Below are 27,814 nucleotides of genomic sequence, written 5' to 3'. Positions count from 1 at the left end.
TATTGTGCAATCTTTGTGATTAATTAAAATTAAATACGAAGATTGCTGTATTTCTGCATTGAAACACTGCTCCTAAAGAACAAAGCTAGTAAAATTGAGTTAGCCCATACACCAACAATGCCAATAAAAAACTTGAAATAACTTGATCACCAACAAAAAATCCCCTGGGATGCTCAGCAAGTACCTCTCATTAAAAACCATGGCTCTATATATTTAACAGTGACACTTGGAAATTTTTCATCAATTTACCTATTAGAAATTAGGATTTTCCTTTTTATTTTGTTAATGTAAGGTTTATTTCTAAGAAGTTTTGCTGAAGTCAGTCACACTGTGGGTATTTTTAATATGTTTCTATTACTAATATAAAGACAGGACTTGAAGCAGAGGTGGGGAAAGTGGCATTTGGAATACCAAAGAGGTTTGTTCTGAACATGAACATGGGGTTCAGGAGCCACTGTCTTTTGTAGAGACAGAACACTGGTGCCCAGGGCTTGTAGGGACTCTGAAGTCACTCCTGGCTCATGAAAGGCAGCTGAGGTGTGCTCTGTCTTATCTTTCTGTCATCTGTTTCCTACTGACTTCTTTCAGGCCCTGCTATTCAGAGCATAGTCCTGTGTCTAAAAAAGGGCACCATGGCAAACCACCACATACTGCTGATAACTGAGCATTTTGGAAAAGTAATCATAGTTTTGAAAGACAGCTTACAGAATAAAGACTGGTTTTGGTTAATAGTAATAAGTATTGTTCAAAAAAGACATTATCGAGTTGGAGATTTGGAGGTTATGGCTACATTTTGTAGTGCAGGGCCATTCAGAGAGTCTAGAAATAGTCCTGAATTGGTTCTTCTGCTTCTGAAGTGATGTAACTACATTAGAAAAATAAAAAGTCTCTTCTAGATTAGTCCTTTATGGAAGTGTGGAGGTTTGCTTCTTTGACAGGATTAGACTGCTTTTGTTACTTGGTTAGAGGTATTTTGTATATCCCTATGCAGCATTGCATTGTGTTTTACAGACAACATGCCCTTTAGGCACATTTACAGTGACAGGTCCTGTGCAATCATGCATTCATCTGAAGAAAGAAATGTGGAGTCTTTGATTAACATTGAGGAGTTTCTCATGATTATGGCAAATACCAAATACAATTCGAGTTTAGTTCAATAACTTCAAAACACTTATATCCAATTTTTAGGTGGTGTGAATGTTTCACCTCTTACTAACAAGAACACTAGTTACAGATTATTGGTGTCTTTGTTAATTAGTCCTTTTTATTTTGGCGTACGACTGTTTCGACACTTAACTAAAAGCACCAAACATTGATTTTTCTGAATATTATCCAATTATCATGAAACAAAACTTGCTTTTTAGATGAGTTGCAGAAACTATATAGGACACAAATTACAGCTGCCTGTTGCCCGTTCAGCCAGTGAAGAGATTTTTCCTGGATCCTTTTCCTATCCTGAGATGAAAAATGATTCTACAGGTCAGAGCACATTTCTATTGTGTGTTCTCTTTTCTGCCAAACTCTTTTCTTTGTTTTATACTGGATTTTTATTTTTTCCCCTTCCTTCTTATTGTAGTTCCTTCACTGCTCCTATAATGTTTCTTTTAATATAAGCTCAGCTTTGTCTTCAAATTTATTGTTCTTAATATTTTGGATGGGTAGTAACGTCAAGATCTTTCAAAATATATTCAGACTGTATCTGAAAGCAGAGAAAAGCAGTTGTCATCCAGATGTCAGATGAACTACAGTATGTGAGTGAGCTTGATGGTCTTGGTCCAGTTTACTGTCAGTATTGTTGGATACCCAGCAATGTGCCCAGAAGTTAGTGTGAACCAGCACTGTTATCGATAGAATCGATGTTCCTGGTGATTAACAATCTCATGGAATTCATAAACCAACAGGAAACAGAAGTGAAAATTTTAATATGCTTTAAAGTTCCAAAATTGTTCAAATATGTTTTACAGGGTGATTTACTAAAAATATTTCTATATGTATTACAAAATTGTTCTCCATGTTATTAATTCTTTTTAGATCACAGTCAGGCAAAAGCCCTAGTTTGTGTGCCTCTTGATGTGAATGATACACTGAGATGTTTTAGAGAAACTCTGCAAAAGTCTAAATATCACAGCAGAGCACTAAGACACAGCAGAAAACTACTTTCATTATTTCTTGCACACACACAAGGTGAGTTATTTATTGAAGTGTTTCTCATTTAATGAAATGTATATGCATTTAAAATAATAAAGAGTGAAAGGAACAGATTTTTCTAAATTTAAGTTTTATTGTTATTGACAACTAAAAAAAAGATAGAATATGAAGTTATATATGAAGTTCTATAAGCACAAGCTCTAAGCCTGACTTTTATTTTTATGCAACTGTGTCACTTGTCTGTCTGCAGCCATACCTCTGGCAGAGGACTGACTGGCAGATTTTCCCAAATTTGTTTTCACTAGCAGAGCACATATTTTCATTTGGTTACACTGACCAATGAATTATGTCCAATAATTTTAATTAGGAGACACTCAGAATTATAGCATAAGAAACCAAATGAAAATAAGCTGCTCGGGAATTGTATATTTGCTTGACTAATGTGGTGTGGAAATATTTGTGGTGCTAGAAATAGTATGATACTTTTCCAAGCTGATCATATAAATCACTTTTTTGATCTAGAAAATGATGGAAAAGCAATCAGCAGTCATATCTCTTCAAAGAAAAAGCTGAAATTTAACGTGGGAGCTGAACTGATATTTCTACCAACACCATGTGATCTTTCTCAAGAAAAATTTAATTTCTCCAGTATGGTTGAGAGTAAACCAATACCACAGTCACAGCTTTCAGTAATTATCTCTTCCTATGAACAAACAATAGGTATTTTTTTTTCATAAATTTTTGCTTACAACTAAGAATAGTGACATTCTGCCTGTGTTTATATATGTTTATTCCAGTATTATTTTGCTCTGTCAGACAGCTGTAACTGTCTGAAAGCTGGTTTCCAGGAATACACAATACTTCTTCCTGTTGACTGAGAAAATCTGCATTAGATGCTAAATAAGACACTAGTTAGATCATAATCTCTCCAGTTTTCTTATGAAAAAGCATTACTTCAGTGGTGTTATACTGATGAATCCACAATTCAGAATTTGATGTAATGTTTAGCAGATTAATTTTAATTCCATGACAGGTTTTTTTTCTTCTAGCAAAAAGACTTTTCAGATTTTATGCATTTGAATGAGATAGAGTTTCTTAGCTTCCATCTTACATTCTATTATGGCTTTACTCATACAGTTACAGCTCCTCACTACTACTGCTTTTTGCTGTATGGCAAAACAGGTCAAGTGTACTAGGTCAATACATGTTCTAAGTGATTTTATTTGAAGTAAGGGATTAAAATAGAAGCTGTATGCAGGCAGTGTTGTTTAGCAGGACCAATGACCTCCGTCGCATTTTATCTCCCAGCGGAAGAAATCTGAGAGATCTGAAAACACAAAGCTACAAAAACTTAGGTCCTACTCTTGTTTTCAAAGTTAGTAGAAATAAGAAATAGTAAGTTTTAAGGTAAGATATACAAGTCCACTAAATTTAAAAAAAAAAATTCATGCATTGAATTACATGTGAATTCATGTCTACTCAAGCAAAATTTGTTCACAATTCAAGAACTGGTTTAGTGATGTGACTATTTTTTTTAATCGATTAAAAATAAATAACAGGAATCCTTGAAATGAATAAGCAGAGAGACCTCAAGGTACAGGCTGTACATGAACTTGGAAATCTTCACTTTTATGCTGGAAACAAAAGGTACATATTTACTGTGTTAAAAAAGTGCATTGTTTCATTTTTTTTTTAATGGCAGTCCTATACCCCTCAACTGTCGTGTAAGTTCTTGTGCTGTCCTCAAGTCCTTATAACTTCTTTCTTCTAACTCACTATAGTGTATATTTTGAAAGGCTTTTTTCCTAGACATTGTTTATTTTTCTTAGTTACCTAATTGCCATTAAGCAAATTAATTTTGTATCCCTGTGTTTTTAAGAAGCAATATCTGTTGCTTGATGATTTAATTTGAGTTCCAATAAATTTTTTGGCCAGGACTGGTATCATTTCTGTGTTGTAGAGACTGTATTTAAGTTTTTGACCCAATCAGAATTAGTTATATCTCAGGCAATAACGGACAAATGAAGCAAGTCTTATCTTACTTTGGAAAATGTCAGCAACACCATGTTTTTTATGTCACAGAGCTGCTTTTAAATATTGGAGTCAAGCCCTTGATGAAACACTCAACATTGCTGATGCTCTTAACAACTGGCAAGAGTTAGGTTTACCAAAAGATGCTACAGACTGCTTTGCAGTTGGAAGATGGACTGATATGAGTCAGAAATTTCTTTCTGAGGCTGGAGTTTGGGGTTGCTTACATGCAGCAGTCTTAGTGGCTAAGATAGCTCAGTAAGTATCTTATCTATATATGTATTTCTTTTATATTTTAAACAAATTGGTCATTCAGGATATTATGCAATTTGAAATTAATTAAAGAACAATAAAGAGTTTCTATAAAAAGGACTCGTCAAAAGCAGAGGAATTTTTCCTTCCAGGAAGAAAGCTGCTCTTTTGGTGAATATTATTTGTTCCCTTTCCTTGAGTGCTCATCTTTGATCATAATTGTAGCTGTATATTATATGGAGAGATCACTGAAATAAAACAAAATGATAAAAAGACATTTTATATAGGATTTTACAGTCATATTGATTTTCAATCAAAATATCACATCTCCCAAGCCATTGCACATATTAAATATTAATGTATCTTGAGAGCAGATTTACTGCCTAAAGTACTAGTGTTCTGGTGAATTAAAACTAAAAGAAATTTGAATTACTGCATTAAAGTCTACCATCAATAAATATTTCCATCCAATACTCCTTGACTGCTGGTAAAACACTATGGATGTAATTCTGAGCTGTTCCTCAATGTATTGACAAAACATAAAATTTAGAAGTATCCAAGACAGCTTTAAATGACTCTGGAAACATTATAACCATGAAAAGGCAGAGCTTCATCCCAGTAAACTGCCTTATCAGTGGAGCAGATCGTATTAATAGCACTGTAAAATATCTGTAAACCAAGGCAGCTTTGAAAGTATTAACATGGGTATTTCAGGATTAACTGTCATTGCCACACTTAGAATTAGCACCCAAAAGGAAAAGGAGTGAGTTTAAGTGGATTGTAAACCACAGCTCTTCTAATTCTGAGCTGTGGTTCAGTCTCGGGTCCAAGCAGGCAAGACCCAATCCTGCTTTTACAGGTGTTTGTGGCACCTCTTTGCTGCACTGTATACTATTCCTTTGCTGCCAATATGTGCATTCCAAATTCTGGCTTCTCCCTCAGGCGGTTCTTTTGTGTTCAGGCCTGACTTGGACTGTTAAACATCTTTCTTTTGAGTTGGTCTTTCTACAGCAACTTAGTCACAGGCTGTAAAATGCAGATTAAAGGATTCTAATATTGAATTAAAGATTCATGTAGATGAGAGTAGTACCCTGCTACCTGTATGGTTTAAAGCTCTGCTAAGGTACTGTGTGGGAGTCATTAAATTTAGCTAGACACTTATCATGTGAAAAATTCACATGTGCTAGTTATCTTAGGCTTCCTTTATGGAAAGAAATAAGGTGTGAGTTGCCTAATCTGCTTTATCTTTTTAGTCCTTCATGAGATTAATTTTTCACTTAGATTGCCTGGTTCTCTTCTTTAAAAAGAATCTTCACAACTCACTTTTGTCTAGGTATGTCTTTGGTCAAGTGCTTCTTTCTTTGCATGGCATTACTGAGCACCTATCTACAGAACAGGCATTTTTTTTTTGCAGTAGGGGAAACATCTAGATTGTGTTAGTATCATTATTACATTAGACTAAAAAAAAAAGAATTTCAATAATTTATATGGAGGGGCACATTCATATTTCTTATTATTTGTTGTACTTTAGGTATATAACAGCAGCACAGGTGAGATTAAGAACAAAATACTGCTATTTTTCTGCTATACTTTTTAAGGTAAGAATGTAATTTCAGTTCAAATTCATGAGGTTGTCAAATTGCTTCTAAAACTTAAATCTCAATGACCCTCTGTTAAAATATTTTTCTTTTTATTTTGATTGTAAAGGAAAAATGTAGATCAGAGGTAGTTGAGGATTTATGCACATTAGATACGATGTTTTTATTCTTTGTTTTTTAACAGTATTCCTGTATTACAGCTTAAAAATTATCACTTCAATAGGAGGCTAGTGTCTCAGAGAAATAATGAAATACTGAAAAGTGAAGATGACTAAAATATTTGACAGTCAAATATATTTTTCTTCTCTTGAAGTATTCTGCTCAGGAAGAGCTGAATGACATCAACAACAGCACAGTGTTCTCTTTTAGATCTGTAGAGTCTTCACAGATTGTTTTAAATTTTCAACCAAGGGCACAGACTCTTTAGAAAAAGAAATTTTTGAATCTTTTTTAGCACTGAAAGATATTAGTTTGTAATACTAAAATCTCAGCTCTATAAGAAGTTAGCACTAAAAGTAGAGGATAGTAAAAATGATCCAGTTTCGCCTACAAAGAAAGTATGATCATTAAAATTAAGTTTGCAAACTTCCAGAAAAAAATATAGAAGAAAAAAAGCATTATGGTTTACTTTTAAATGGAAGTTTTAAGATCCTGGTAACTAAAGTACTATAGGAAAAAAACCAGCAAGTATTTTACCAGTTGTACTCTACTGGATCAATGATTACTCATCCCAATGCAGCTTCAGGAAGTTATCTGTCTTCTTCCAAAACCAAGCAATGCTGTTTTCTACTATCTTGTGCTGTGATTGTAACTGTGTGACCTGTGCTAGGCTACACTAAAAATCTATTTAAGTTCACCAAAGGGAGCACAAATTGAAGAAACAAAGATAAAGGATAATTTTTACTAACTTCTAGCACTGTAATCCTGAACAATTACAAAGCTGAATAATGGTGATTCCTCCTTTTGACAGAAATAGTAGTAAGCATTTGTTCCAGTTGAAATAATTGTAACTTGACTGAAGTGGGTCTGATATTAATTGGGAAGGAGCAGCTTGCAGGGTGATTGTCTTGAAAAATATAATCAATTACTGTCACTGTACCTTGCGAAGTTCAAGCCCATAATTTGTTCTTTGAATTGGAAATCTTTTATAACCTTATTTAAATTCCACCTCTGGTATAGGCTTTAGGCTTGTTAATATCTCAAATCCGAGTATGTAAATGCAAGTTTCTCTAGGATATTATTGCTAATCACACCAAAATAAACACAGCTGGGAAGGAATATCCAGCATCAGATACAATGCTAGCACTCCTCCATTTTTAAAGCAGAAACATTTAAATGATTTCCTTAAATTTCATGTTGTTTTTAGTTATATGATTTAAGCTGCACTAGCTGATAAGCTGCACTAAGTGACCTAGTTAAAGGTGTAACTAGGGTGGAACTAGCTTTTAACTGGCCTTACAGTCAGCAATTCTCCCAGAAATGATGGGAGAGATACTGTCCTTAGACTATTTACAGCCTTTTTTTCCTCCATCAAGTTCACACGTAAAGGTTTTCATGTATTTTTCTGGAAACAGCTGGATGCTTAAGGCACTGATGGAGTTTCATTTATGAAGTCATTTATGAGTTGGAGTTTATTTCACTAATACCTGTACATCTTTTCACAAATAGTTTATTATTACTTTCAGACTCTGTTTAGAGCTTCTCTTCCACATCCGACATCTGATTGTGACTTTGTACAATATGAAACAAATATTCTTATTCCCGGTATTGACCTGTTCTCTGATCGCTACAGAGCTGATATCTCTACTGTAGTTGCAAGTCTGGATTTCCTTATGTTTGAACTACATTGTGCAAAACAAAATTTAATAGTAAGTATTATTTTCATACTCTGGAAATGAATTATAAGACAACAAGTCTTACTTTTCTCTGTGGGTGTACCTAAGAGATTCCTCAGAACTTCTAGCAAAATACTTGTAATAGTTCTGTGGCACTGAGATAGAGCAAGGTATACAAGTTTTAGATGTCCAGGGAACTTGTTTATTCTGGAAGATGACAACACATGGTTCACTTAGCTTAGGCATTTTAGAGGAAATCCATTATATACAATTTAAAATGCACTGTACTGAGAATTACCTTAAATGCATTATGTCCAGAATGCTTTCATTATTTTACATTCACATTCAGTAAATAAAAGTCCCTTCTGCCTTTCCCTCTTAACGTTGATCATGTGCTTATTTCCTCCATTCAATGTCTGACCATTTTGACTTTAATCCAACTTCTTTCAAAGGTGCCTTGGAATAAATAGATTGAATTGCTTACTAGGACAGAAAAAGATGCAATTCTGTTTTAGTTTAATCCTGTATGCTCTAACAGAATTTCATGTCAGGTGTTATTATGTAACTCTATAAATAACTCTAAGCATGACAGAAAACTCTCCTTCAGAAAAAGTATTTCCTCCCACTTTAATGAGTTGAATGCACCAGTGGGAAGATCCTGCAAGTAGCAGAGCCAATGCCAGGGAGGGGGGAAAGATCACATGGCTGGCAGCAGAGGAGTAAGAAAAGGCTAAGTGGTAGAGATGGAAGAGGAGGCAGAAAGATGTTACACCTTTTTTTTTGTCAGCAAGCCATTTGTTGGATTGATTTCTTTTGGAACTTCAGCCTGTCTATCTTACCTTCCATTGTTCACTTTGTTATTTAGCTTACTTATTTAGCTTATTTATCTAACTGTCCTTCCTGTGGGAGATCAAGTAAAATCAAGGAGCAGACAGTTACCTGGAGGCAGGGGCACTTAATTTGACTGCTTGCTTCATGTGGCCATGCACACTTTTGATTCTTTCTGCACTTGTACCAGCAGAATATAGATCCAGGTCATAGATCATGGTCAAAGCAATTGCAGTTTTAGCAGGATGAGGGCTTCATTTCCACTGAATGCTTATTGTGTGGGAATGTTTTGGATGGTGGGCACTAAGTTGATTTGGCACTTAAATCAAAATACATCAAGATTCAAGTTTTATTAAAAATGAAACTTCAAAGACTAATTTTGTCTACTTCAAAATATCAGTAGGAAACTGTATGGGTACAATTAAAACATTTGCCTCAAGCATTTGTAATCCAAATTCAGAAGTGTTAAGCTACGTTATGAAAACTTCAAGTGAATTTGCCAAAAATCTAACAATGCTGTTAGCATTTTCCAAGCTTGAGGGCATTTTAAAGTGGAGCTTTAATGTAAAAGCTGAGCAGTAATTAAATTTTGGAAGTTCTTTCATTTTCAATAACAAATAAATCTGTTAGGAAAGAATCGTCTTTTTCTGAAATATTATATAACAATAAATAATAGAATCATAAAATGTTGAGGGTTGGAAGGGACTTTAAAGATCTTCTAGTCCCAACCTCCCCTGCCATGGGGAGGGACACCTCCCATCAGACCAGGTTGCTCAAGGCCTTATCCAACCTGGCCTTGATTACTGTCAGGGCTGAGGCATCCACAGCCTCCCTGGGTAACCTGTTCCAGTGCATCTCCACCCTGACAATAAAGGACTTCTCCCTAATATCTAACCTAAATTTCTGCTCTTTCAATTTGTATCCATTACTCCTTGTCCTATCACTACAGCTCCTGATAAAGAGTCCCTCTCCCTATAGGCCCCCTTCAGATATTCAAAGGATATACATTCTGTATACTTTAATAGAACTCAATTTTAAAATGTTAGAGGTTTTTTTTTTAGTTGCCCCTACAAAAACGTTCAATTTGAAATGAATACAAATGAATTTGTCAATAAGCCTCATCACCGTCTAGTTTAGTTTACAATTGGTGTAATTTCACTTAGAGAGTTGCAGGACTTAATTGTATTTATTTTATAAAGCTTACAGAATTCTATTCTTCTGTAACATTGCTGTCTTTATATGATAAAGAAGATGTACGCTCTTCTGAGATGGTAATCAAAGAGGCTTTATTTGAATTTGGCGCTTCCTTATATACCCGGATCCCATGTGACTTTCTTAACCAATGGGATTGTCTGTCCCTGCACATGTCCCTTGATTTCTCTGCCCCTGGGACACACCACTACATTCTTCTGTTACATATATTGAAAAAATATGGCATCAAGATGCAGAGAGTTTTAGAAATCCCTTATATCAACTTATTTCCAATAGGTTTACTCACTAATGATGTAGTAAAAAACCCCACCTTGAACACAGAGAATAATTTGGAGAAAATTCACTTGCTACGTTATGAGTTGCATATAAGGTGGTATAAAGGGTAGCTTTAGCCAGTTGAAGAACTTTTTAACACATTCATCTTTCATAGAGCATAAGAGAAGGAGCAGTGATATGTGACAGTCAAAGCAGTAATCCCATATTATCTCTGTATTTGTGATATGTAATTGTAATGTGTATTTCCCTAATTGTACCCTGTATGATGTTTATAACTAGATGACATACTATTTTACTACAGATTTTACCATTGTTCACATTATACCAATATATTGTTTCTGAGATTTGTAAGGACCCAGCTAAATGCATTGAAGGGAGAATCTTCAAGGTAATCAAATAAACTTTCTCACAACACATTGTATTTCAAATAAACTTTTCATTTCTTTGTTAAGTGTAGTCAATTTAATCTTCATATATCACTACTATGAAAAATAATGCTCTGAAGTTCAGCTGTTGCTTAGTTTCTTAGCAGAACAGGTTGTAGGGCTACTTTCTAAAGGCAATTATTATTTATATTCTCAATTTTAGCAGTATGCAGAGTTATTTATACAGTTTTACTGTTAATTTTCTACAGAGGCTGTTGAGTGCTTCCATCATTTCTTTCTACTCTCTGTTTAACGAAGAGGTTTTCCTTCCTCAATCTAAACTTTTTAATTGATATTTTTTATCTTGTTCTACTTTTCTTTTAAATGTTTTCTCAAGTGCAAAACATCAATGATTTTTTTTATTCAAAATGTTCACTTTTGGATTTGTTATCACTATCATGGTGGAACAAGGCTCCACTGAACCTGGGAACGGATTTTTGTCATTTCACTGATGTTCGCTTGTTTGTTTTGTTTTAAATTTTTTTTCTTATTGATTTGTGGTTTTTTGTTGTTTGTTTTTTTTTTTTTTTTTTAAGGAATCTAACAGGTATTGGGTTAGGTAATTTATTTTTTTTATTTTTTCACAGATTAAAGTACTTACAGATATAGGATTTTTTACAGAGGCCTTTCATGAACTGTCTTTGCTTAACTGTGGAGAGAGAATTCCATGGAAAATACCTGAAGGATACAGAACAACTGAACAAGTGAAGGTATACCAGAGAAGTATAACATTGAATACTCCATTTTCTTCATGAAACTGCACATACTCCATATCTGCAAGTTATTACATATTCCCAAGAAATTCCTACATTTCTTTCAATAGATGGGTCAAATAGTAGACACTGAATGACATTAATTTCTCTCACTGAAAAACAGGAACAAAAAAATCAATTTTGAAACATATGTGCTGTTTTATACAGTGAGTACTGCAGATAATACTGTAAAAGAAAAAGTGATTTCATAAGTATTCATATGAAAAATATGGATAAAGTTCTTGCACCATTAATGGCCAAAATCCCACTGCCCCAACCAGGAGCAGGGCAGCTGAAGGGCAGCTGGAGCAGCCCCAGCCCAGAGGCACCTCTCTGGGGCCAGAGACAGGCTGGGGCTGTGCCAGGACATCAGCCTGCAGGTGCGGGTCAGGGTCAAGCATGGGGAGAAGAACCGGGCTCAGACACAGCCCCAGGATGGCCCCACAGGGCTGCTGGGTCTGGCTGAGGGGGGTCTGTGGTAGGGCAGGGCTGTGGGGAGCTGGAGACTGGCCCACCGATGGCCCCAGGGGGCTGATATGGGGTCCTGGGCAGGGCAGGGGCAGCAGCAGGAGATGCTGGGCAGTGCAACCTCTTGATGCCCTCAGAGCCTTGACAGTCACATCACCTCAGACCAGTTTGATTTTCTCAATATCTAGCTGCTGATGTGCTACAAGGATTGGAAACTGTTAACAATTGACCTGGACTTTTGTCTTACCCGTGAGCATACCTGTGCAGGCAGATTGGGTTATCGGGCAAGCTTCCCCCATAACAGTGGTGTATCCTTTCCTTGTTTTCCTAGCCCATACCAAAATAATCTATTGATTTAATCCTGGATTAATGTAATCAAGGTCTCCCCTATCGGAGTGGTGCCTTTGGGTAGGTGACATCATAAAGTATGTGTGCCAGCACTAGAGATCTGGACTGAACACCAGGTGAAGTTTAGATTGAATAATAGAGGAAATTTCTTCACCAAAAAGGATGTCAAGCATTGGAACAGGCTGCCCAGGGAAGTGGCTGAGACACTATCACTGAAGGCATTTAAAAGATGTGTAGATGTTGTGCTTAGGGACGTGGTTTAGTGGGACTTGGCAGCATTAGGTTTACGGTGGGACATGATGATCTTAAAGGTCTTTTTCAACTTCTGAATGATTCTAAGACTCTGTTTGGTAGAAGACTAGTGGGACAGATGAGGACACCCCTTTTGACAGCAACATGGATTTAACTTGGTTGTACAGCCACTTTCCATATATGCAATATATGGTATTTCTAATCTGGTGATAATTAGAGGCTAGTGCTTAAAAGGGAATTCCTTACCCATCTCTCTGACTTCATGTCGGCTTCCTTTACCCTTGTCCACTGCTCTGCCAACTCATTTATTTTATACTCATATTTTAACACATTACTTATTTTTGGTTTTGTCTGTTTTACAGGCATTACAGAAATTTGACTCCTCAAAATCTCTCATGACTGTTACAAATTTGCAGGTAAAAAAATCTGAAAGAGTTAAAAGTTTTATGCTATCCGTAAATATTTATTTCTCTGGCTTAAGACAGAGATTATCTAGTTCAGAAATGCTACTTGTTATCAAGAAACCCAGTCAATAGAAAACATATTCTTCTAAATGGATTACCATTTCCTAAATTTTAATTTTATGGCAGACCTCTCAAGGGAGGGGCAAGTACCATTATCACCATTTTTCATATGGAAGACCTAATATGTACAAATCTGTGACTTGTCTGTGCAAAACACTAGTAGAATGATTCAGGTTTTGTTGTGATATATAAGGTCTGGTGTTTATGCTGCTAAAATACTGAGAATATCAGTCATTTAATGTCATCATTTCTATCAACCAGAGCTGTCTTCACAGACTTGTCCTAATTCAGATGGGAATTGAAGTCCATTTCTGGGGGAACAAAAAAATTAAAACGGTGTAAACCAGTTGATGAACAGTCATTTTGTCATTTTATTTAAAATCACATTTTCATCCATAACTTATTTTGTGTTTTTCTCTTTTAGTAATTTCCTTTTATTAACCTTGTCACAGATCCATTGAGTTAGTAGGGGTAAATGTTAGCAGAATGTGAAAAAGTTGTACCATTAACTTGATAAATTAAACCCCCTACACTTTTCCCATACACTTTTCTCTGTTTTGTTTACAGTAGACTTGTGTTGATATTAGAAGACAGAAATGAGAAGTCTACCTTTACAGCTTTTGATCTCACCAATTTCAGATTTATTTTGAAGTAGTGCATTATCCTGAGCTTTTGATTGGAACACTTCAAAATGCATGTGGGGCTCTTACTGGTTTCCTTATGATTTCCCAGATCTGTATAGAATTTCAACTTCTAAATTTATTAATCTGAAATGTGGATATTAAACTTGAGATAAAACAAGAACGCTATAATGAATAACAAAAAGATTCCATGAAATACACTGGAATGGTCTCATAAAAGACTTTTTTCCTTGCTTAATCTTTCTAGATAGGGTGAATTGTAACAACACACATTCCTTAGAGTTGAGATTTCTGAACTACAAATTTACCTACAATGCAGAAAACTAGAACTTGCGCAGAGTAAGAGCTGTAGCTTCATAGATGTACCTTCTGCTGAAAAACTGATCACTGAAACTGTAACAAGTGCTACTAAGGGGTGAAGTTTGGAAAGAAAACCAGCAACTTATTCAGAAGGGAACATATTACTAATATTATTCATGTTAGTTGTTGATAAGTGTAATTATTAATAGAAGCAGAATATGTCTTGCTAAAGAAAAATGTAAAATATGTAATTTCAAATAGTCCTAATTGCTAACTTTGTTGTAGGTACTGGAAGACATATTTAATTGGAGTCTATCTTTAACAATGGTGCCACTGTGCAACCAACAAATTATGAATAAATTAACCTTAGTCAAAATGCATTTCATTATTTGTCTTTCTGCCACAATAAATAATATACCTGCAAAAGTTGAAAAACATGTATATTCTGGTGACGACAACAGCTTGATGGAGCCAAGCAAAACTGCAGCATCAAAAATAAAAGGTAATTATAAGGATGGTGGAAAAGCACATTTATTCTGCAACTTGTTTCAAGCATGTTTTTTCTGCATTTAACTGCATATGAATCAATATGTCATATTATGAGCAATATTAATATTAAATGTTGCTAAAAAACAGTAATTATTGAAGTAATAAGCATTAAGGTTTGTCAAGATTTTTTTAGCTAGTGTCTCTAATATTAGAGTTGTATTTCATTATTACTTACTTATTTTGATATTGAAAGTCCCCATTGTAGGTAGAGGGAAAAGGACCATATTCTTCAAATTACTGAGAATGCTTTGGTTCTGTGTCTGTTATCTGTATTTTATCTGTATTTGACAGTTGATGCTGATCAGAATTCAAGACAAAAGGAACAAAGAGACACAATGGTGCAGCTTGTTGACTGTAAAGATGAATTAAATATGGCCATGCTGAAGGTAATTTTGGTTTTTAGGAAAAAAGGATTAAGAAACTGCAAATTTTGCCAAAAACATGCTAATGCTTTCAATGTAATAGAAATTATGATGAGAGGATGGTATGAATGAGGGGACTAGAAATTTCTGTTTCTAATCTGACTGTAATCTTATTAGGCGTGCATGAAATGTTGATTGTTTGGTGCAGTTTTTCAAATGATGGGAAATATTTTCACAATCAGATCTCAATATGACTGATATAGTATGATAGAGCATAAAGGGTAAAGACTGAATGGGATTTCAAGATAAAATCATCATCTTTCAGAGGATGCCACCTGTAGAATGTCAGAGACTCTTTGATGGTGCAGTATGCTCTACAAATAAATGGAAAACCATTCTCTACCATATGTGCAATGTCTCAAATTTTACATGTTGTTCTTTCTGATACTTTATTTTGAAGAAAACATGCCACAGCTTATTAGCTTCTTTGTTTGAAGGGGTTTTGTTTGGTTGTATTTTTTTTTGTTTAATTGTAAACTTTATGTTTGGCAGTTTCACATCACAAAAAACCCAAAATTAAGGACTGATATACTCTTATTTCAAAGGGGTCTTGGGAGTATCTACTTTGGCCATTGTTACAAACAAAGTAATGCACAAAATACATCTGGAGAATGGAAGATGATTTTGTATTGCAGTTGGTATAGGTCATAACTAAAAATTGAAGGTTTTAGTATAACTTGAACATAACATCTTGAAAATAACTAAAATAGAAATAATAATTTAATTTTTATAGGGCTGATATAAGAGGTATTTCTTACCCTTCTGATTTTTCTTTAATGGTTCTATTCTTTTGGGGTTTTTTTGTTGTGGTTTTTTTTTGGTTTGGTTTGGTTTTGGTTTTTTGTTTTGGTTTGGTTTTTTGTTTGGTTGGTTTTTTGTTGTTGTATTTGTTTTTTTATTTTGAAGTAGAGCTCTGAATTCATTGATGAAACTGATCAAAAAAAGGTATTGGATGATACAGACCTTTAAATTAATTTTTAATTCTGCTTAAAGCTCCACAGTTGAGCTTTTCTTTATAATTAACTTCTTTTTAGATTTGTTTTTCACAGAAAGACTGTAAATTATAGTTGAGCTTTCAGGATATATACTGCACTCAAGGATATGTCAAAGTATAGCTAGTAAAGAATGCAATACTTCTTGCAATATCTTTAATGTTGTTTTTAATACTGTATTTTATTGCTTAAAATTATGAAGCATAGCTAGTAGTATAGTATAAAATTATCAAGTATAGCTATTAGATAAAGAATGGGAAATTAGTGAGTAATATTGCTGAGCCTTAAAATATGTAGGCAATAAATAGTACAGGCACAGTTAAGATGTTGCTGCTTTGAACACAATAATTCTATAAACCTAAGAAAAGCAAAATTACACATACAGCCACCCCATTTATAGAAAAGGCATATTGCACTTAAGTTGATTTATTTTAAGGTGCGGTGTTAGCAGGCTATAACAGAAAAAAAAATACTTTCAAAGAAATTTTTTATTTCTTTATTTTTTGAAATCGTACAACACTGTGTTCTTCTCTAGGGGATTTTATTGACAGAAGCTGAAGAAAGTCTTAGCCAGCTTGTACAGAACATACAGGAAAAATATGATGGGAACACATCTCGGTATTCTGCGGAAGATTTAGAGGCTCTTATTGAGGCCAAACTTGAGCTTGCTTATATTTCTCAGCAAAGGCATCAAGCAGCTTTCAGGTAAGTAATGTTATGAACAACTTTATCTTGCACAGTCTTGACTACCAAAGATTTTAAAAAAATTTCTTTATTTCTACATTAATATTCTAAGTCTTAATAGTCATCTGTAAAAACTTCATTATTATATTTACAAATATAAATATAATAATTTAATTTTTTCATTATTGTTTTATATTACTTTTTAAACTGTGATCATCTATATGATTTCTCTGTGAGCTGCTTTTGTGACACAGTGTTATATAAAAACAAAGAAAAGGTTACAATGTTCACTGTTTTTGTTAAAGTCTGGGTGTGTTAGGTCATGCATTTTCTTATAATTTTAAGGTGTACAAGAGAGCACTAATGTTATCTCTGATCTACTGAATTCTACTTTGTTCTAGAATGCCCTGTGGTACTGTTCTGAAGAACATTTCTTCTTGATGTACTTATTGGTTTCAAATTAAAACGTCCAAATTATATTTTTTAAATATGTGATTGAAAACCATTGATGCAACCTTTAACATATTAGAGTAGCTTTTAGCAGGCATTAATTATATAGTTAGTGACAGTATGTAAAATACTGTTGGTTTTACAGGATCTGCCTGATATTTTCCCCAAATTACAATTCCCAAATTCTGTGATATTTTTTTTTTAGATTCTGATTTCTTTTGGAGAATTTAATGAGAGAAAAACTGATTTTCTTTGATATATTGGACATACAGAAATATATTAAATCTTTGTAGATGTTACATTCTAAACATTGTTTGGATCTTTTACCTAAGAGGATTCCTCTGTTTAGCATACCTGTAATTTTACATTAATCTGTGTCAGAAGGATAGTAGTTTAACAATACATCATTTTTATTAGTGGGAGGCTCTTTTTATCTAATTTTTTATTAGATGGAAAAATTTTTGAGGATACAAATGGCTAACTACAGATGCAGTATACAGAGGTGTAGCACTATCACGTGCCAGACTATATTGAGATTAGGTACAATGTAATCAGTATTTGTAATTTTTTCTAGGTCTAATCTGACTAAACACACCAGAGTTGGTACAATAAATCTTATATCACAGTAAACATCAAATAAAAAGAAAAATGAACCTTTTTATTATTGTTGCAATAGTGAAGAAGATTGCTTAACACTCCTACTGATGAAGTAGTATCAGGCCAATAGATAAATTAGTCTCAGTATGATTTTTACCCAATTAAAAAAAAGTGTTTTATTCTATGACAAAACAAACCACCTTTCTTCTCTCAGCTCCCTTAGGTGAATAAACAAACCTCCAAATCAATACTTTTTAAATAGCACAATTTCTTTTGTGTTGCTATCATATGGCAAAAAAAAAAAATTAACAGGAGCTTCACAGTGCTGTATAGACTACTGATCTGAGAACAGTAACAGTCTACAGCATGGTCTTTCACCAGGTTTTGTTTATGTTATTTTAAAAGACAGCAGTTTCCTGAAAGTTCAGATATTAGGACTGTACTCCCACTCAACCCTGAAATTGTGTGGGATCTGCTGCTCCAGCTGGATCCCTACAGATCTATGTGGCCTGATGGGATTCATCCCAGAATTCTCAAAGAGCTGGCTGATGTCATCGCAGAATCTCTCTCAATGATTTTTGAGCAGTCTTGGTAATCTGGAGAGGTCCCAGCTGACTGGAAGCTGGAAAATGTTGTCCTGATTTTCAAGACGGTCAAGAAAGAGGACCCCGGAAACTATAGGCCTATCAGTCTCACTTCAGTGCCTGGTAAAGTTATGGAGAAGATTATTCTGGAAAGTATTGAAAAACACCTGAAAGACAGGATAGATCAGTCACAGCCAGCACAGCTTCATGAGAGGAATGTCCTGCTTATCAAACCTGATTTCCGCTCTGCTCTGCACTGATGTGGCCTTACCTTGAATATTGTGGCAGTTTTGGGCACTGCAATATATGAAAGATATTAAGCTGTTAGAGAGTGTCCAAAGGAGGGCAATGAAGATGGTGAAGGGCTTTGAGGGGAAGCCGTATGAGGAGCAGCTGAGGTCACTTGGTCTGTTCAGCCTGGAGAAGAGGAGACTGAGTGGAGACCTCATTGCAGTTACAACTTCCTTGTGAGGGGAAGAGGAGGGGCAGGCACTGATCTCTTCTCTGTGGTGACTGATGACAGGACCCAAGGGAATGGCCTGAAGTTGTGTCAGGGAAGGTTTAGGTTGGATATTAGAAAAAGATTCTTCACCCAGAGGATGGCTGGGCATTGGAACAGGCTCCCCAGGGGAGTGGTCACAGCACCAAGGCTGACAGAGTTCAAGAAGCATTTGGATGATACTCTCAGGTATATGGTGTGACTTTTGGGAATGGTCCTGTGCAGGGCTAAGGGTTGGACTTAAGCAGGCTTGTGAGTCCCTTCCTACTCAGCATATTCTGCGATTCCGTGATTGAGTAGTAATGTCATTAGTCAAGGTGTGAAATGAGAACTTGTAGGCTGTTTGTGGACATTTCTCATCATGAAATATGTCTATTTCAGTGTCTTTTGAATTAGATTAATTTACCATAAATTGTCAAAGAAAAATCAACCAATCACTGGGCAGTGACCTCATCATGCTTTTGAGTGTCATGGATTTTATAAAATACAATACTAGTAAAAAAGGAGAAATTTGCAGATTTATGAAATATCTTGTGCATAACCTTAGCTTGATACTAGGCTTGGGAAAACCTGCATTAGTAAAGTTCTGTCCCAAACTTTCTCACCCTGCTGAACTGGTTCCAGTATGCAACCCATTTTCAGTGAAGGACCCTTCATTTTGCCATGCAGTTATATCCTAGAGTCTAGTTTCTCTGTTGGTTTATAAATTGTCTTAGATTGAAGAAGCTTTTTGTCAAATACCATGGACTTCAATGGATGTCAAGCATTTTATGGATCACTTTTTGTGACTCTCAAATTTTTGATGGGTGTTTAATGTGCCTTATATATTGGTAGTGGTCAGCAGCAGGAAAAAAAAAGGCATCAAAAAACAAAGTAAGGGTTTGGGTTTTTTTAACCTATTTTACAATTTTATTGCACTGTCATCCATGGCAACTGCTGATATATCTGCCTCAGATACAAGTGAAACATTTCTTCAGACAGCTGAATGTTTTCTGTCTGCCAGCCTAGAAATCAAACTTTGCATGATATTACAGAAATTCATCTTTTTTTTCCTTTGGCAAAATGACTTAGCGGTGAAATTGTTATAGTCAGCTGTACTTTCCTATTTTGATCATCTTGTCACTTTCTGAGTCAGCTGATAAAAGGATGTGTATTTTGTCAGGAGAAATATATAGACACATCACTCGTGTTGACAGCAGAAGAGGGTCACAAAAATTTCATCAAGGGAAGCTTCTACATTACAGCTTCTGTCTTGCAAAAAAATGTATGCCTCAGAATAAGTTTATGTATAGGACTAATTCCATTGATCTGAAGGAGAGTACTTACATGGTGTCTGTCCTAAGAATGTGAGCTTTCTAATTACCTAAATGAGCTTTCTAATTACCTAAATGTCTGTTTATGTGAATAAATTACTGTTTAAAACAATACATATATGAGTCTTTGGGCTTGTGGCCTATCTTTTACTTATGGCATTTTTATGTAAGCATGTAGGTAAAAATAGCCTCATTTTCAGAATTGCTAAATGTTGACAACAGCAGTTAACTGGAGGCAGTGTTGTTCAGGAAGTTAGGTTAATATTTCTTAAAAGCCTATATACTCTTAGGTGCTGTACCTTCTCCAACATAGCATCTCACACAATGTTTTGAAAAAAACAGGTTTTGCTGTAATTTTAACTTTGACGCCTGGTTTCAGGGGAGAACTCTTAAAAAAAAGAAAGAAAAGCAGTTGGAATATTTCATTGAATTATCCTTACCGTCTGTTTGCTTTAATAAGCAAATTCTGTTTCGCCTTTTCCATCGCTAGAAAGAAGCTTATCATCAAATTCAACATTGATTTATTCTGTTTTCATTTTGTTGAATAAAACTGGGGTAAAAGGATGATGAAGGAGATTCATAAGGATTGAATTCTGAGAGGTAAAAGGCAAGATATTAACAGCTTTCTTTCTCATTGTTACTTTGGGGTCTATTTGTGCTGAATTGGTGTAATCCATCCAGGTCTGTGTCACAAAAACAGCAAGCAGGATAGAATCAGAAATGACAGGAAGACTTTAACTACCCTCTTGTCTCTGGAGGTTATCCATCCTGTGGTTAGATATATGTTGACAGAATAATGTGAGTAATTTAGTAGTTCAGCTCTTGTTCAGACTTCTTTGTGCAAGATCTTTGCCTTTGCAACCATTAGTCTAGAACACCTTAAAAGTAGTAAATTCACACAGACCTTGAATCTCTCTTGCATTAATAGCTCTTTACAGTGTTCCAGCAGTGTAACAAGGACTTCTTTTTTTTTCCATATGCTTCATAGCAGCCAGTCTCTATATAAAAACAGTCTCTCTGTGTAAAAAACCAGCATAGGTGAGAACTTATGGTTTGGAACATTTGTGATTACATTTGAAACAATTAATCTGTTGAAATATCTTTTAAGTGGTGAGGTAGGGATACTCTCTGGTACTTTTCAATTATTAAAAAAATCTTTCTGTGGGCTGAGAATAAGTAGAATTGTAAAAAAAAACCCAACCAACCAACCAAACAAACAAAACCAAAAAACCCCCACAAAACACAAAACTAAACTAAAAAATGTTTTAGAGAAGAGATAGGAAAGTAGAGATTTACAGATGTAGAGGAAAATGTGCAATTAGAGATGGAAAACCAATTCAAATAGGCATTGATTTTGGCATTCTCAGAATATTTTGGGTGGCATGTTCTCTGGACAACATCCTGTTATGAAAAAGATCTTCTCACTATGATGGCTTTGCAGGTGTCTTCATAGCACAAAAATAATTGTATTTAAAAGTTTGCTGTTATATATTTTTATACATGATATACATTTTTATACGTGTAATGAAAATGGAACAGTGTATCTGAGAGCTTTAAAAAGACAGCATAAAGGGAAAAAAACCCCAGTAGTCAACATTTCAAGAAACCCGACAATATTTTGAGATCCCAGCCCATTTTTTTACCTGTGGTGTTGAATGCTGCACCAGTCCTAATGGTATCTGTATCTTTCTAGATGCTTTTCAGAGTGAACTCTAGAAAAGGATTTAAGACTATGGCAGGGGAGGGGGGGGTGGGCAGTGATTACCATGTGATTGCTTACTGATGAGGTTTTGCCAGGACAGCACCTAGGTCAATTTTTGGTGTTTACTGGGATCCTGTGGGTATTTGGCCATGTGCATTTAATAGAGGGATTAACATATAGCCTGGAAAGGCTTTAAGGAGGGAGATGTTACCTTACCTTTCCAGTTGTGGATGAGATACAGAACTCTCCTAATATATATTGTCATTTTCAGTATTTTTACATATTCTAATTTCTAAGAACCCATCCCCGAAGACAGATGTGCCATCATCGATCTTGATCTAGTGGTTGGACTAGATCTAACAGTTGGACTTGGTGATCTTAAAGGTCTCTTCCAGTCAAAATGATTCTATGGCTCTGTGTGTGATTGAAAGTTATAATATTATGAGTTCTGTTTTGATTGCTTCAACAGAATATGATACGTATTAGTTTATTTGTTATTATTGGGTTAAGACAAAACTACTTCTCTTACTTACAGTTTCATAATGCAGTACCTACAAATTCAGAAAATAGTCTGAGTGCAATTTTTTGTTCTACTGAAGCAAAAATCTATAATTGCTGATTTACATCTCTGAAATAGTAAAAAATGAAGTATCTATTTTAATAAAAGCACAAAGTGGCAAAAATAATTAGTATTTTTAAATAATATTGCTCTGTATCACAGTGTTGCTTTGGCTTTCTCTGCAATTCGACTTCTCCAAGATGCAAAGATTTTTAGGATGGAAGAGACACATTTTCAAGAAGAAAAGGATGAACGGGAGTGTTTGGTATGTGTGGATATTTGTTTTAAACTAATCTTTCTTAGTATATGAAGTCTTGTATTAAGTGTTGAGTGATTTTCATAATACTAGAACATAGCAGTTGTTTGCATTTACCATTAACCTGGGGAAAAAATGATCTTTGACATGCTTCAGGTACCTGATTGCCTAAGGTGTACTCAATGTGTCTGTAATCATCATTATAATTTGTATGTGGTTAGGAAATACAGTTTTTGTTTGTATACTCTCAAATGGCAGTACTGAAAAATCTCCTTTTGCTTAAAAGCCCCCAGACAACCAGGAAGTGTAAAAAATAACTATCAGGTGAAAATCTTACATTATTCAGTTAAGGTATTTTAAGTTTTTTGATTGAAAACCTACTTCAGATTATTCCCTTTTGAAGAGACAGACTGACCAGTTCACACCATTGCTGTGTTCCGCTTCGAGCAAGATTTCAGCTGACTTCTGTTCTCTGACACACAGGGATACTGAGGTGTGCCTTGGAAGCCTGTGTGCTCAGCCTGTCGGTCAGACACCACAGTGAGTCAAACTGACTCACGTGGACAGAGCAATTGAGCAGTGAGGTCAGATTTTGTAATGAATAATGCATAATGAGACTGGACTTTCTTGCATGCAATGTAATTATTTTCTGTCTCTGTTGCATATCGAGGTCTTCTGCCTCTCTGCACTTGCTTCTAGGTTTTCTTAGGACCTTCCTGTAGACAGTAACTGAGCTATCGATATTTTTTCCTCATTTGCATCAATGCAAGTCAGTCATGATGATTTTTTGTAAATGGAAAATGCAGGTGGTGCATTGTCCATCGATTGCTTGCTGAAACAAACTGTAGAATATGGACTGTAGAATTTTAGTAATAGAAAGACTGTTTATAATGTGTGAAGATGACATAGTGAGTTGAGCTGAGAATTCTCACAAACACTTCTAGTACTTCATTATACTAATATTTGTTTCTAAGCACCAGAAACACAGAAAACTAGAAATCAAAAATAAAAATTTATTTGTAGTCACTAGTAAGGTACCAGAAATTGATATTGATCCTACTCTACAATTACACTTCTATGTGCCTTAGAATTTTGTGTAATGTTCCTGTTTGAGAAGAATAAAATCCAAACTGTTAAAATTATTCTCCATAAAAAACATATTATATGGTTATATTTATTTAGTCTCACATAAAAACTGGTTTAATTTCCAATTGTTAAAATTATTTACATATATATATAAAATTTAAATAATAAATGTTCTCCTCTTATTAAAAATATGTAGTTAACCTTCAAATCAACTTTTTTTTAGAATGTTATTATTTGCGATATATTTGTATTAATTTGATTTATTTTAGACTGATGCTGCCCTGCTGCCTTGTTTGTAGTGAAGTATGTCGCTCAGAAAGTAACATTTTTCTTGCTTCTGAAAATTATTAGGACTCCAAAACTGAAGATGTTTGGCTGCCTCGTAGTGAAATAGCACAAGACCATATGAATGTGCGTTTGTGGCTAAGGTGTCGTACAATGTTAGTGACTGCACTAGTAACACAGATACATGGTGTTGGTAATATGAAAGGTATTACTCTTTTTTGGTTTAGATTTTTGAATTATAATGAACAAGTGAGACTATTCAGACACAATTCTTATTCATAAATAAAAAATATTAACATTAATTCTGTGGCTGTATTATCACTGAAGAATTATTTATATTAAATTCATCCAGTCCAACAAGGAAAATATATTTCTGTGTACAGTCTCTCCCAAGATTATGGAAACAAACAGTATTATATTAATTTTCATTTAATGGTCATTATCTTTCAATAAATTGCTTTTGTGTAAAAGTTTCAGATGTCCTAGTGTAATTAAGAAAGTATGCTTATTTTAAAGAATGATGTTGCGAAGCACTTCTAGTTTTAAAAGTCTCAAGGTTCTTTTCACTTTTTATATTTCCGATAAATGAAATGTTCCTATATAGCTCCTAAAAATATTCCAGATTATTTTAAAAAGAATTTAGGTGAGATGTTACAAAATACATTTATTGTAGTTTGGTTATGAATAAAATATTTTTCATTCCTTAGTTCTATGAACTTAAAATAAACTCTGATGCTCACCTCAAGTATCAAAGTCACAGTCTAAGTCTGTAGTCAGACTCTTATTTAATCACTTCTGGATAATTCCTGTGAAGGCTGTTACTATTTTGGAATTCTAACTAAAATCAGATTTTTGAATATGTAGGGTACAATATCTTATTATTTATGCTGGTGGCTTACATATAAAGCATGCATTTGGATGAACTTAAACAGAGTGCAGTTTAGAAACTAAGTGGCTTTTCTTTCTTTTAAAATAAAATTTGACGAAGAATTGATGAAATGATAAGTGTGGAATCTATAATGTCATTTTTCTGTAACATTTGAGTGTAGAAGTTACTTCTTAAGAATGCTAGAAGGCACAATAAAGTCTTTTCTATTGTTCTTTTACTATTCATATATTCTTTTCTTTTAGAAAATGATGTGGCTGAGCGCAGAAGTGTGATAAAAGAAGTAATACTACAGGCAGAAGCCTTTGGTGATATTGAGACTCAGGCTGAAATTATGGTACAAGCTGTTATTCTTGACCTGCAAGAAAAACGTCCCATGGAAGGCATTAAACTTCTTTTGCAGGTTTGAGCACAAAGGAGAAACTGTTCACTTTTCTTTGACGCATTTTTCGTGTAGTCAGAACAGCTGATGGCAGCATTAAATAAGCTTGAAATATTGCCTGTAAAATAGATTTTTTTTTCAATGTCTGTGATTTGTCCTCATAAACAGACAGGAAAAGTAGTAACTACTTTGGTTTATATTTTCTATGTCCAAACAGAATATCATCGGTTTACTCCAAGAGGATACATTCATTTCCCCTCCAGCTTCTTTGACTCTTGTGAAAAGTATGCTTCTGCTGGCAGACATACTACCACTGCAAATAGTAGAGGATACAGAACATTGCTCTTCTTCAGTGGAACCATTAAACTTACTTGTTTTGGCACATGAGCTTACTATTAAAGCAGTGAGTATATGTTGATGATTTACACAGCATTTGCAAATCCTTCCAACAATCTTAATTATCTATTCTGGAAATTATTTTAACAATTTATTAAAAAGGGCTATTCTTATTAACTAATCACTTCAGTTTTACCGAGATTAGAATAATGTGAAGAGGTAATTCATTTGACCAGAGTTATTTATCCATACTCATGATGCATATTCACGTATGTAGTCTGGCATATTGACACAATTTAAAAATATTGAATACTTCCAAAATGCACGTCCAGATGTGAAAACTGAAACATGTAGTTTGAATTTTGAAGAAATGCAGAACACTCAGTTTTCCCATTTGAAATGAGGCACATGTTCATACTCAGCACCTCATGGAGGATGTACATCTCATTAAATTCTTAACTCTTGAGTATCCAAGTTTAAGAATTTAGCTTTGTGTCTTAGAATAATTTGAATCAGGACAATCTATGTAAAGTAGCATGATGTTTTAGATTGACAGATTGTTACAATTGGTTTGAAGAAATAATTTCCATGTAAAAATTTAAATATGAAATAAAAATTAAGGACATGAAATCTGTGAGAGGTATGTATAGTACTAAACTATTTACCTATTTTGTAATCCCAAAATACTTCTACATACATATACATATATATGTTCTTGATACAGTTTACTGAGAAAAGTTTTTATACAACTCTTTCCTCATATTTCCTTAAACAGAAATGTAATCCATTGAAGTATTTATTTCCCTAAATAATAAAGAATCACATTAATAACTTCAGACTCAAACTTCCAGTTGTGAGACTTGCTAGCTGTCAAGAGACTTGACACTTTACAACATGTCTGCATCATGTTATCTCCATGACTGAAAAGTTTGATTGGTCCATACATGCTATTTTCTTTTTCTTTTGTGGCTTTTGTTGAATGTCAGATTTCTTTGTAGAAATGACAGTTTCTTTCTAGGGCTCGAGTTAATTGTGAGATCTATTTCTTAAAGACTGATTTGAGGGAGTTTTCTTTTAAAAACCAAAGACTAACGTTATTAAATTCAATCAAGTGTTCATTGAAATTGTTCATTTGCATCACCAGAGTCCTCTGCAATCCAAGTATAAACTAAAGTAAAGGAGTTCAGGCATATCGAGTCCTTTTCTGATGCTCTTTTACAAGACACATTTGAGTTCCGGGGTTTTGCAATACCTAACTTACTTTTTCAAACTGCTATTTAATTTGCTGTCTGCAACTTGATTTTACTAAGCATACTCTTTTCATAGATTCTTGCTTGTGGCCAACCCATTGAACGACAAATAGAAGACAGTACACTGACTTGCCTGGTCTTACCTACAAAAAATATCTACCTGCCACATATTAACTTGCTAGCCCAAGTCAAAATGAAAATCGGTAAGAAAAATGCAAGTCATTGTTATTTTTAAGTTTTAGTTAATTTTCTTTCATATTTTATGTAACAGCAGATAAACTGATGCATCAGAAGTAAAAGTAATAAATCACTGTTTTCATTATACAAATAAAGTATTTTGAAAACCAACAGTAGATGCTTGTTTGGGTCCATGCAATGTGCATAAGCAAGGTACAACTACAGAAACTATATAATCAACAAAGACTTAAATGTTAACGTTATAGCTTGATGAAACTAAAGGGAACTTTAACTTTTTAAAGTGCTAATTCTCTATCCTAATAAAATAAATACTGTCTGTTATCATTGCCCCCCTTTAATTTAACAACTTTTCTTGATAATTTTTCTTTATATAGAAACTGGAAAATATGTTGAATACTAGCAGAAGATAACCTTGAAGATCTGTCTGAGATTTGTTCCTGTACATCAAATATAGTGAAAGGGATACTATCTCCATGTTCCTTCTGCTAAACTTAGTTTGCAGTACATCTGATTTATAATAGATTACAAAATCTAGAATTCACTTACTGCACTTTAGTACGTATTGTGGAGCAGCCTCAGTGTATTCTGGACTCTTTTTCAGAAAGATATCCTCCAAAACCACATTGGTGCACTCCAACCACTACTTTGTATTCAGCTCTTAGGATTAGACTAGAGGTAGTCCAAAGTAAACACTCTGAAAATATAACTGCTGTGGCTGTCAGGTCTTCTATACCACCTGGTTTGCTCTGAAGATTCACTCTTTTATTCTGCTTTACTGCTTGTCAGAGCAGGCACAGCCAAACTCGCTCATAGTAATGATTGTGTTTGGCCTGTTCATGTTTCTGAATCCACATTTTTAGGAAGAGCCTAGGAATACAGATGAATATTGGGGAG

At 34.5% G+C, this 27,814-nt stretch overlaps 1 protein-coding gene across 6 annotated transcripts in view; it reads left to right on the top strand.

The window, feature by feature from the left end:
- The window catches only part of CFAP54 (cilia and flagella associated protein 54), a 105,749-nt gene that overhangs the window by 58,757 nt on the left and 19,178 nt on the right, over nt 1–27,814 (top strand). For 5 of the 6 annotated variants that reach the window (XM_064655400.1, XM_064655396.1, XM_064655397.1 and 2 more), the window contains exons 40-57: nt 1,365–1,479; nt 2,032–2,184; nt 2,671–2,868; nt 3,708–3,795; nt 4,231–4,437; nt 5,963–6,029; nt 7,715–7,897; nt 10,482–10,568; nt 11,193–11,315; nt 12,788–12,841; nt 14,176–14,392; nt 14,731–14,825; nt 16,389–16,558; nt 22,404–22,506; nt 23,935–24,073; nt 25,000–25,157; nt 25,354–25,539; nt 26,799–26,925. In XM_064655400.1, coding sequence (XP_064511470.1) covers nt 1,365–1,479; nt 2,032–2,184; nt 2,671–2,868; nt 3,708–3,795; nt 4,231–4,437; nt 5,963–6,029; nt 7,715–7,897; nt 10,482–10,568; nt 11,193–11,315; nt 12,788–12,841; nt 14,176–14,392; nt 14,731–14,825; nt 16,389–16,558; nt 22,404–22,506; nt 23,935–24,073; nt 25,000–25,157; nt 25,354–25,539; nt 26,799–26,925 — 2,470 coding nt within the window. The remainder of the gene's footprint in view (nt 1–1,364; nt 1,480–2,031; nt 2,185–2,670; nt 2,869–3,707; nt 3,796–4,230; nt 4,438–5,962; nt 6,030–7,714; nt 7,898–10,481; nt 10,569–11,192; nt 11,316–12,787; nt 12,842–14,175; nt 14,393–14,730; nt 14,826–16,388; nt 16,559–22,403; nt 22,507–23,934; nt 24,074–24,999; nt 25,158–25,353; nt 25,540–26,798; nt 26,926–27,814) is intronic. The other variant, XM_064655399.1, reaches the window with a different exon arrangement.

The sequence above is a fragment of the Pseudopipra pipra genome, chromosome 5 (genome assembly GCF_036250125.1).
Source record: "Pseudopipra pipra isolate bDixPip1 chromosome 5, bDixPip1.hap1, whole genome shotgun sequence".
Taxonomy (NCBI): Eukaryota; Metazoa; Chordata; class Aves; order Passeriformes; family Pipridae; genus Pseudopipra; species Pseudopipra pipra.
Note: the sequence above shows the minus strand (reverse complement) of the source record. Positions and strands in the feature narration are given on the sequence as shown.